General features: G+C 48.4%; 1 protein-coding gene across 4 annotated transcripts in view; it reads right to left on the minus strand.

The window, feature by feature from the left end:
* pleca (plectin a) overlaps nucleotides 1-12286 on the minus strand; it is a 73746-nt gene extending 61460 nt beyond the window's left edge. For 3 of the 4 annotated variants that reach the window (XM_062486525.1, XM_062486524.1, XM_062486523.1), the window contains exons 1-2: nucleotides 12160-12286; nucleotides 10465-10675 (exon numbers count right to left, since the gene is read on the minus strand). In XM_062486525.1, the coding sequence (XP_062342509.1) occupies nucleotides 10465-10672 (208 nt within the window). In that variant the 5' untranslated portion in view covers nucleotides 10673-10675; nucleotides 12160-12286. The remainder of the gene's footprint in view (nucleotides 1-10464; nucleotides 10676-12159) is intronic. The other variant, XM_062486528.1, reaches the window with a different exon arrangement.

Here is a 12286-nt window from a genome sequence, read left to right on the forward strand (position 1 = left end):
GGAGAGGGAGGGATAGGGAGGAGAGGGAGAGAAGGAGGGAGGGGAAGGGGAGGAGAGGGAGGAGAGGGGGAGGGAGGGATAGGGAGGAGAGGGAGAGAAGGAGGGAGGGGAAGGGGAGGAGAAGGGGACTCTGTACTTTGAAGGTTTTTGCTTGTCTGGGCGTCACCCTGGCATCTCCAGGCTCTGGTCGATGAGGCTGGTTTATAATGTCATGGTCTCCTGCCAGGAAGGAGGGGACAGACACAGGCTGGAGGGCAGAGGAACATTTAGATGTGAGTGGAAATATACTAAATAAATGAGGGAAAACAATTGTATCCAAGCAGTGTCACATACCTCCCTAAATACAGCAAAGAAGGTCATCTTAAACGCCTCATGTAGAAAAATAATCTTTGGACAGTTTAAACTTCGAAAAACAAACATGCTTTCCAGTCAGCAAAGATCTTGGAGTTGTTGCTTGTTATTGGCTCCTATTGAAAGTGAATGGGCAACCAATCGGTATGTTCCCCTGAACATCCTCTCCTTCATCCCCTTCCTGAACATCCCGCTGACATCAGAATGGAACAGAGAACAGCAGAACCCAGCATCAGACGCTCTGGGTCCTGCAGGTCCTGCAGTCCCTGCAGATCCTGTCTGCTGACACACATAGGCATCTGGTTCTACTCTGTATTTACAACCCCGTCCCAGCCGAGGGCAGGGGTAAATAAAACACCTTCTAAAGGGAGGGCTATTGTGAGTGTTGATGCATTAAAGAGTACCACGTTCAGCAAGATAAGTGTTTATGAGGAGAAACAGAGGAACACTCGTAAAATGTGTAAACAGTTTAAAAAAAAGTTACAATGTTGACGGAAGGTGAAACAATAGAGACACCAGTCTCAGACAGGAAGATGCATCACAGGAAGCTGCATCACAGGAAGCTGCAGTACAGGAAGGGGCTGCAGAGAGTGGTGTGACCAACACACCACATTTTGGTTCACAGTCTTTATCTACACACTAGTTGTGGAGCTACAAGGGTGTGTGTGGGGACAGGGAAACACTGCTGTGACTGAGTGAAACAGCAAAGCCAGCTGTAGCTTTACTGCAGTACCTGCACCACCAGCGCCCCCTAATGGCAGAATGTTCTCCGAGAAGCAAACCTGTTGAACATGTCTAAGCTGTCTATGAGATGTCGTGTCTATGAGGAGATTGGGAGAGGTCACCTGGTTTCTATTTCCATCAACCACTCACAGCTGGTCCATGTTAAAACAGGGAGAGAGGAATAGGAAGTGATAAATGACTTCCCTCAGGTGGAGGAGTAGAGGAGGGAATGGATGTTTTCAAAGGATGTGTCGTGTTAAAAACACTATTTATTTGCTGAATACCTGAGCTACCTAGATGCCCAGCTTAGATGTCACACTGGTTCCAGAAATTCCACCCATGACACATCTTATTTTGGCAAGCCGCTGCTATTTCCCACAATGCCTCTGTCACACGAGATGCAAGTTCATCAGTCTGAAAATAGATCTATGTTAGTCACCCTGGATTCACTCTCCCTGTGCAGGCAGGGGATATTTACAGCACAGTATACCTCTCTGCAGCTATACTACACCAGAGTTTATTATTAGGAAACTCTGGAACCAACAAACACTTCTATGAACCTCTGCTTCATAAGTCTCTGTCTCTCTCAGATGGTCAACCAAAATGGTTTGTTCCAAGAGTTTGCTAATACTTCACATTTCAACATATCAAGTGTTAGCGCTGTGTGGACACTATTCAGACGAGTTCTAGCCTGCTCATCGATACTGGACTGGGTGACAGTTGTGAGGGTCCAGTACGATATTGGACTGGGTGACAGTTGTGAGGGTCCAGTATCTCCAGTTAAAGGTGGGGGACATACAGTTAGAGATCAGATCCCAGGAGAGAAATACCAACTTCGCCACAGAGACGTTTGGCCTGGGTCCCCTGGGGGCTCAGATGGCCTCGGACGCCTCAGCAAGCCTGTCGTGAGGACAGCAGCACCGTGAGGACAGCAGCACCGTGAGGACAGCAGCACCGTGAGGACAGCAGCACCGTGAGGACTGCAGCACCGTGAGGACAGCAGCACCGTGAGGACAGCAGCACCGTGAGGACTGCAGCACCGTGAGGACAGCAGCACCGTGAGGACAGCAGCACCGTGAGGACAGCAGCACCGTGAGGACAGCAGCACCGTGAGGACAGCAGCACCGTGAGGACAGCCACTCCTGAAGCTGCTAAGAACACGGCCCAGGGGCCATTCTGCTTTAAATAGGAGGGGAGGAATGCATCTGATCAATCACTGTCCTTAGTGAGTTACTGTCCTGTATACATCACATTAACGTTGCTTTACAGTCAGGGAATCACACAGGAGAGGGGTTAAGGGACAGGGTCCCCTCTCCAGGACGCCGTCTCCGCCTCTGGGACTGTGGGTGTCGTGTGTCCCTCCGTCCTGGACTCACTCAGAGACACACCCAACTCTCACGCCCCTCACATCTCATGTCCTGCTGGGAAGCAGGTCGTCTTGGCATCCAAAAAACTGCAGCGAGGAAGAAAGGTGAAGTGCTGATTCATCCCCGTTCTGGCCGTCTCTGTGCTGGCTCAGACAGAGCGATCCAGGACTGGCTGGATGCTGCAGACGCTTTTCCTTTAAACCCAGTCACCTACCATTGTTACATGAACAACCTGATCAAATCCAATTGAGAGAAAACTATATCTCATAAGAGAGACACCAGTTAAGATCAGTGTGGAAGCAGGGTGGACTGTCTTCAAAAGGCAGCATGTTCCCGTGTAACACCCCCAGACCGATGGACTTGTGTTCCAACGACTCAATCAAATCCTAAAGCAGATGATGTGTCGGGACCTAAAACTCTGGTGTGAGCTTTAGGTCCCGGGGCCAGTGGGGCTCCAGGGCCCTGGGGCCAGTGGGGCTCCAGGGCCCTGGGGCCAGTGGGGCTCCAGTGCCCTGGGGCCAGTGGGGCTCCAGGGCCCTGGGGCCAGTGGGGCTCCAGGGCCCTGGGGCCAGTGGGGCTCCAGTGCCCTGGGGCCAGTGGGGCTCCAGTGCCCTGGGGCCAGTGGGGCTCCAGGGCCCCACTGGTGCAGGACTGTGAAGATTTATGCCCAAATGTCTTCCTTCCTCCCCTGCTCCAGAGCCCTGGGACCCAGGCTGATCAGAGCCCTGGGAGCCAGGCTGATCAGAGCCCTGGGAGCCAGGCTGATCAGAGCCCTGGGAGCCAGGCTGATCAGAGCCCTGGGAGCCAGGCTGATCAGAGCCCTGAACGGATTATGTGCTAAGCTCAGAGAATGTAGGCTAAAACCCGGAGCTAGCTAGCAGAAGGGCACTACCCACCGACCCAGTGCTGTAAGGTAGTTAGACCCAGTGCTGTAAGGTCTGTGGAATGAACCTACAATGGTGAGCTCTCCTTAGTGAAGACGCACCGAGCGAGCACTGTCAGTAACTTGAATAAGTGGCATTCAATGGAGCCAGCAAGCCTTTTGAATTCCCTGCTCTTGGGAAAACATTTAGCAGTTCCAAGTTCCAGGACTTGTTTTTTTCTCTTGAAGCCAGTGTCACTTAGACAACTTATCCTTCAGCAAAGTGAGTTAACAGGCCACATTCTGTCCACCTCATAACCTTAAACCAGCTTCACACCAGCACCACCTCTGACTCTGGGGTCCTTTCTGACAGTCTGACTGGGGACTGGCACTGAAAATGGATGCAACTACTAATGTGGATGTCAGACGGGCACACCGGATCTAATCGCCTCCCCTACCTGGAGACAGACGGGAACCCAAGAGCTTCACACAGCCCACATTAACACAGCACATTTCACTTTTAATTACTGCAAAGCGATTCGAGTCTGAACCAAACCCACTGTTCCAGGAGGCGACAGGCAGAGTTTACAAACTTCTGTGAAGCAGGGAGGTGAGAGGGTTATGAATCATTTGCCAGACCTTAGTTCAGTCTGGGACACTAATTCCCAAATGCCACCAGGCTGGGGTGACCGCCAGCACTGCACCATGTTGGTTGAAAACATGCAGGATGAATGCAAGACTGTGTCTCCAGGTGGCTAGGCTAGCTAGGCCATACTCATCTTTTCTCTTCAGGAAACCCTCTTTACATCAATAGATCAACAATAAGATGTTATACTCTTTCATAGCCAGTGGATCCAGTAAAAGTACAATCATGAAAGTTGTGTGTTTTGATAGTTAAACCAAAGTCTATTGGTCATTGAAAGTGAGAACAGTCTTAACCATCGTAAATGTCATTACAGTTAGGGATCTGTAGCTAAAAGTGAATGACCTGAACCTGCCGCTATCTGTCTCTATCACATCTGCCTTATATAAACCTGCCTCTATCTGAGCCTGCCTCTATCTGAGCCTGCCTCTACCACAGGAGGCAGAGGCTTGTTGTTGTGCTGGGGTGGCTGTGTTCCCCGTCACCACGGGGATATCCCCCCACTAAGCAGAACAGGCGCTGGCCGGATGGCGCAGCGTTGCCGTGGTGATGCAGCAGCCCTTTGCCGCATGCTGCAGCAGAGAGCACACACAGCAAACACACACACACAGCAAACACACACACAGCAAACACACACACACAGCAAACACACACACAATCACCCCTCACAAAGCACCTCTGGTCTCACTAATACCATTCTCCTGTTCTACTTCCCAGTGTTTGTTCACACAGAGTGGGAGGAAGGAGATCCCCATCCTCATGCTAAACCACAGCACATTCTCCAAACTTTTTAAATCGTCAAGCTGAAGGAAGTCCTCCAGGAGGGGTTTTGGGAAAACAAGATGGAACTGGTAATAAGCAAAAAACAACCAGTGAGCCAAAGAGAGGAGGAGAGGAGTACCTTTGAGAGAAGTGATTTCATGCTGAATAGACCTTGCGCAGTCCATGCTCTGCTGGTCCTGGGCTTTCCTCAGCTTCGAGTGAGCGCTCTGCAAGGTCAGCCCACTGCTAGCCTGCCTGCTGATGGAGGAGAAGAGCTGGTCTCTACAACGGCTATCTCTGTGTGTCTCGCTACAGAACTGCTTCTGCTGGAAGGAAGCTTAGCTGCTGTGTTTTGGTTTTCACTCTCTCTCTCTCTCGCTCCCTCCCTCTCCCTCTCTCTCTCTGCCTCTCTCTCAATCCTTTTCAGCAGAGAAACTGTGAAAGAGAAAAGTCCTGCCTCCCCCTCCCATCCCTTCTCTCCCCTTGACAATGGCCTATCCCATTCCCTTAGCTTTTCACAGGAAGGTGCCTCAGCCAATCACAGCCCAGGGAACTCATCACATCTCACTGATGCTAGAGGAGGCTCCAATGGACCGCAGCAGATTACCGGACAGTAAAAACTGTTGTTTGATTGACAGACGGGCAGAGATGAGGCTGCAGAACACACTGTGTGATGTCATATGACCCCGCCCCTCTCAGCTCCGCGCTGCTCAGGGCTCAGGAGAGAGACACTGTCGGGCTGCTTCATATTTCATGAAGACGCTGCAGTGAGGTGAAGTGTCTGGGATGATGCAGCACTTCCTGAACATGGAGGATCCTGGTTTAGAGAGATGCTCTAGCAAAATGTCACATTTGACTACACTAAGAGTGTGTGTGTGAGTGTGTGTTGTGAACTGTAAATAAAGAACAAATCTTTTAGTTATGTGCTGAGTCAGGGTTAATAAAAAGACTCAAAAGCAAGAAAATATTAATAACCACCACAACTAGAACAAAAAAATGCACTAGACTGCATATACTGTGTGGAGGTCTGATGGCTGAGCGGTTAGGGAATCGGGCTAGTAATCAGAAGGTTGCCGGTTCGATTCACGGCTGTGCAAAATGACATTGTGTCCTTGGGCAAGGCACTTCACCCTACTTGCCTCGGGGGAATGTCCCGGTACTTACAGTAAGTCGCTCTGGATAAGAGCGTCTGCTAAATGTAAATATACTAAATCGAAATACTAAATGCACATGTACAGTACAGAAGGAAATCCACCAAAATAAGAATCTGATTGTGAATTTACTCAGTCTAACTAAAAAGTGCTTCTGTCAACTAGAATATCTTAAAGAGAGACTGACTGAACATCAGGGTTATAGTGGTGGTGAGTGTTCAAGTTACCAGGTTATATTGGTAGCGGGTTTTCAAAGGAAAGTAACAAGGACACGCAGCCAGTCCGGTTGCATAGCTACAGCCTAAGGAACACTAACAAAGTGACAAACCAAAGATCCGACATTCACAAACATCAGAGACCCAAACTCGATCTGATCCGACACACATGACTAAATGATTTCATGACAAAATACTTGTAATTAAATAAACGTTTCTTGTGTTAACACTGGAACTAGTTTCTCCAAACAGTTTGGATGCACAGCCTGCAGTTCAGTCTTCACTAAATACCATTAAGACGGTGTGGAACTGGGAGTCAAGCTTCATTCGCACTATTCAACTACAGAGTGACCTCCTGTCACCCCACACCACACAGATGGCAGCTGGGTAAGAGACCCTCAGATATCTGGGTTGCATGATCCTGTTCCCACTAACAGAACGGACCAAGATCAGCTGTTCTCATCTCATGTACTCAAGCTTCTCACAGACTGGATCATAACTAAGAGGAACCGTCTCGACTCACAGAGAAGTTATCTGAGTTTAGTGCCAAGGACACAACGTAATTTTGCACGGCTTGAATCGAACCAGCAACCTTCTGATTACTAGCCCGATTCCCTAACCGCTCAAACACCTGACTCCCCCTAACAAAGGATATATGTATGGTCTCCTCCATTAGCCCCCACCTCTGTCCACACTGAGTGGATGGTTCTATCTTGTGTCACTGTGCATGTTGGCTCACTTCAGCTAATCTGAGCTGAGCACATGAGCCCAGTTTTGTTCTGACTAAGGAGGCTAACAAACAGCTGTCCTGTCCCTGTGTGTAGTTAGCTAGTCCCCACGCACAGGCAGTCTGACTGTGTTCATGCAGTCTGACTGCGCCCAGGCAGTCTGACTGTGTTTAGTTAGCTAGTCCCCACGCCCAGGCAGTCTGACTGTGTTCAGGCAGTCTGACTGTATTCAGTTAGCTAGTCCCCACGCCCAGGCAGTCTGACTGTTCAGGCAGTCTGACTGTATTCAGTTAGCTAGTCCCCACGCCCAGGCAGTCTGACTGTTCAGGCAGTCTGACTGTGTTCAGTTAGCTAGTCCTTGTGTCCAGCTGCATCACGATAGAGACAGAGATCATAACACTGTACAGCTGAGCCTGTCAGGCACATTCTGGTATCAAAGTGAAATAATTTGGTTTCATAAATAAAGTCCTGAGGACAGAGAGACTGTCTTCATAGTGGGGTGGGTATAATGCAATTCAGACTATGAAGAAGTTCTTGTTTATGAAACTTGAGCTAAATGGCATTACTGTTGTCAGAGTTATTTACTCTGTTCCTCTGATTTACTCTGTTCCTCTGATTTTCCCCCGTCAGTGAAGTTTCTAACCAGCCTGCTGACAGAGAAAGGCATGCTGCTGCCAACATTACAGAGCACCGTGTGTTCGTTACTTATGGTTTATGATTGCTCAGAAATAGACCACATTCACGCTCAGACAGCAGGGGCGTTGCCAACAGCACCTTCCAGTGTCAGTGTGGAGTGGGATGTACAGTAGCACTGCATAGGTGCAGTTTGCCATACCCTTGTAGGTACTACTGAAATACAGCATATGTCTGCCAATCAATATGGAACCACCTGATGCCAGAGATAGCCTGGTTCACGACACACACACACACACACACACACACAGACACACACACACACACACAGACACACACACACACACAGACCCCCCCCCCCCCCCTGGTACTTTCCATGACTTCACACCCAGGCCTGATCCCCGTCTCCAGTTGACAGTGTTACCTTTGTACTTCTCTCTGACGTTCTCGTAGGCCTGGACATAGTCCTGCTCCTCCAGGTGAGCTGGCTGCATCCCCGGCTCACACGTGGCCGGCAGAGACATGGCAGGTCAGGTCAGGTCACCTCCACACTGCTGCTCTCTCCTCAGCCTGGGCACAGCTGGACGGCTGTCAAAGCTCCGTCTGTCAGACAGTCAATGTCTGTCTGCCTGTCTGTCTGTCTGTCTGCCTTTTCTAGTCACACTGTCTCACTCACAATGAGTATTCCTTCCTCAGCACCGAGAGAACCAGACCACCAAAGCACCACCACTCCTCTCCTCTGCTTGAGAAATACCAACACACACGTCGAGCCCTCCTCTTAAAGGCACAGAGGCAAACACACCAACACTGATACCAGCAGAGAGCACAGTCTCGCCCCCAGATCACACCAGGCCTGTTGGCCAGCCCTCCCCTGCCTCACCTCCACCAGGAACAAATAACTGATCAGTGTGGGGTTACATGAGTAGCTGTAAGACACCAACCCAACACAAACAAGGTTCAGGCGTATCAGATGTGCTGTATGGAAACTTTTTCTCTTCCGTTTTAACAAGCTGCGCTCCACAGAGCTGCTCTGGAGCGTCGGAGACACACCTCCACAGAACCCTGAAGGAGTGCAGAGCCAGGCTACCAGAGCACCACACCTCCACAGAACCCTGAAGGAGGGCAGAGCCAGGCTACCAGGGCACCACACCTCCACAGAACCCTGAAACTCCCAGGACAGATTCATGCTTGTTGTTTCTGTCAGAGCAGATGAGTTTGTTTTCAACTGAACAATGAAATGTGGCCAGGGGTGTTGGATTTCAGCCTGTATCGTTATATGTATTACAAGGCTGTGCAAACGCATGAGATTTATATCTGCATCAGGCTTCAGTCAATAAACAGGCAGCAGAGGAAGTATTTCTGCCAAAAGCACCAAGTCCCACTCCTTATCAACATCTCAAATATCTCCAGAAGCCTCAACGCTGAGTGTGATGTGATTGTAAACAGATTCAGCAAACTTAGTTTGCAAAGTTCTGCTCATGTCCAGTCAAACATTCTGACTCACCTATTCATGTCTGCTATTTTCTACATTCCAGACTTATAGTGAAGACATCTCTTTACACATACAAAAAAACACAATGTTTGGAATCATGTAGCAACCAAAAAAGGTGTCAAACTCAGAGATATGTTAACCTTGAGAACAGAGTTGTACCATCTTAATATTTTCTCAACCAGCTTCATATATGTCACTTCAACACTTCAAAGCAACAAAATAATCACCGTGAAAGTGAGGCTGGCTTCAGATCATCCCTGATTGGACAGACACATAGCCTCATCATCGGCCACTGGAGAGTCTCTCCCACACCAAGAATGTCACTTCTGTGGACTTTTCCGCCTGCAATAAAACTACCACCATGCTGCGCTAGCTCGAGAACACTGGTTCTTCTTTGTCCTTTCAGCATATTAAGTACAGGGGGAGGTAATGACAGACAAATAACTTCAGTATTCACATGATGAGTAACATACCACCCACAGCAGTAACCATGCCTGATGTTGTTGGTTCGTGGACTGAAAGCTCATCAGAAAGATGTGAGGAAATGACTTGAGGCTCTGGCTTTGAGAGACACAGGTTAGAGGTCCAGGCAGCCTGATTACTTCCCGTGACACACAAAAACACATCACAGACTATTTCTAGATTAATCTAAATTGTGCATTTAGTAGAGGTTAAAGGTGGAGCAGATATTGAAGCGTGCAACACTGTAACAGCACACAATCATGGAGATATTCTCATCACAAACTCAAACTAGTTTTTATTTGGCGCCTGTCCTCTAGTGGTGTAACTGAGTACTACACACAGAGAGCTTAATCAGTTCAGCCTCTTCCTGGTTGTGTCTGAAAGTGTCTGAAGCGTATGGTGAATCATTTAACATCCGGACTTCACAGTAAAAGTCTGGATGAGGAATTCTTGGCCTGAATCGTTGATTCAATTCCATCACAAGCATGTGAAGCAGAAGAAAAGCTCAAATGAAAATCCACTCCCTGTGTGAGTGGATTAACATACTTGATTGATCAAGCACCATGTGAGATATTGTGTGTGTGTTCAGTTAATGTATGTGTGTATCTCTGTGTGTGTTCAGTTGGTGTGTGTGTGTTCAGTTTGTGGAGGTGTGTATCTCTGTGTGTGTTCAGTTGGTGTGTGTGTGTTCAGTTTGTGGAGGTGTGTATCTCTGTGTGTGTTCAGTTGGTGTGTGTGTGTTCAGTTTGTGGAGGTGTGTATCTCTGTGTGTGTTCAGTTGGTGTGTGTGTGTTCAGTTTGTGGAGGTGTGTATCTCTGTGTGTGTTCAGTTGGTGTGTGTGTGTTCAGTTTGTGGAGGTGTGTATCTCTGTGTGTGTTCAGTTGGTGTGTGTGTGTTCAGTTTGTGGAGGTGTGTATCTCTGTGTGTGTTCAGTTGGTGTGTGTGTGTTCAGTTTGTGGAGGTGTGTATCTCTGTGTGTGTTCAGTTTGTGGAGGTGTGTATCTCTGTGTGTGTTCAGTTTGTGGAGGTGTGTATCTCTGTGTGTGTTCAGTTGGTGGAGGTGTGTATGTGTACCTGCTATGCGGATGACAGCCCTCTCCGCAGGGTCCAGGATGACCCCGGAGGCCGACTTGGAGCGCTTCAGACGGTGGTGTTTGGGCAGGTTCCATGGCAACGTGTCCCCTGGTGATGGAGAGCTAGTCATGCTCAGTTCGCTGGAGCTGTCCTCCGAAGCGGCTCTGACCAGCGGCCTCCTCCTGGGCTGGTCCTCCTGCTCGGTCATCACCTGGGAGGGTCAGGAGGAACGCTTCAACACAGCACCTTCATCCACCTACCTGCCCTGTTTTGAACTTTATGTCTGTTTCTACAGCGTCACAATAGTGTCTTTCTCTCTCCTCTCTCCCTCCAAATCTCTCTCTCCCTCCACCTCTCTCCCCCTCTCTATCTCTCCCTCTCTCTCTCTCCCTCCCTCTCTCTCTCTCTTTCCACTCCCTGCTGGGAGTGTGAGGGCAGGTGATGCAGGAAGCATGCGCCACAGCCAGCCTGTTTCAGCTGAGTCATCATCTACAGCCGAACAGTGCTCTCTACAGGGGCGCTGCCCATCTACAGCAGCTCCTTCCTGGGCAACACTGACAGACACAACAAGCCAAACCTCCAGTTACAGCACTGTTTACACGCATAGTATCACATCACTACTGCAGATGCCTACCTTTGTTAGGATGGATGTGTAACAGTGTCAGAGTATGAGAAATGAATAAATATACTTCAATCTCAGGAGACTGAGTGAGTACAGCAAAGGCTGTACAAGAACAGATCTCCAGCTTGGAATGTGCAGGTTCTACTTTGTTATATCTCTATATAACTATACTGAACTTTAACCTTTAAGCATACTGAGCTGAATATTTTGACTTAAATACTTCAACAACAGCTGTGAACATTACGAATTATTTAATTCAAATTATGATATAAATATATTTCGGGGAGATAATGGATTAAATATGCGAAATAAAACCGATGGTACTGAAAAAAACCTGACATTCATCCATCTCTCTGGGTTTAGAAGGCAGTAAAACACGAAGACACTTGGAGAGTGCAATTCTCAGCCAAGGATTGAGTTGATCACGAGGAACACTGCGAAAAGTGGCGAGATGATCCCCACACGGTTCTTAGCATCAATCATATACTACTTATAACACACCGCAATTACTCTGAGTGGCCATCATCTTGAAATCAAAAGCAGATATTACGGGAATTAAACCGCCAGTTTGTGACAAATCTGTATCAAAGGCCTGACACACAATCTATGTTTTGATGGTACTCAAGCAAGGTCAAGGCGATGGTATCTGTTACCCCAAGTTACCCAGAGAACAGCATGCTTCTGCAACTCTGGATTAGGACCTTGGGACTGTTGTAGGTCAATTTGGAATGACTGATTTAGGATATTGGCACAGGTATCAATTACATATAAACAACACTCGCAGCTGGGTGTAAGCGACTAGGGCTAACACTGTAAAACATGTAAATAATGTAAACATGCTCACAGATCTCAAACAACATGATGCTACTACACACTGTCGTGGACAAAGTGATACTGCATTGTTTTTCGCCGAGACACCTGCTTTACGAGTGGATCCATCCCTTGTTATATTTAACACATTTCTCGTGGACTATACTGGAAAATCCTGGTATCGACATCAAAAAATTGCACTGGCTTTAAACGCAGTGACGATGCGGCATCTTGAACGGTGCAGGCTACAGTACTTTACTTACGTCGGACGCTGAACGCTGCTGGGATGCCGCCCCTGTAATCCTGCGACTGTCACTCCACTTCACATTCCCGGACCTACAGTACTTGTGAACATCCACGCGTGCGTCAATGCTCGCTCGTTAGAGATGC

The sequence above is a fragment of the Osmerus eperlanus genome, chromosome 20 (genome assembly GCF_963692335.1).
Source record: "Osmerus eperlanus chromosome 20, fOsmEpe2.1, whole genome shotgun sequence".
In the NCBI taxonomy this organism is placed as follows: domain Eukaryota; kingdom Metazoa; phylum Chordata; class Actinopteri; order Osmeriformes; family Osmeridae; genus Osmerus; species Osmerus eperlanus.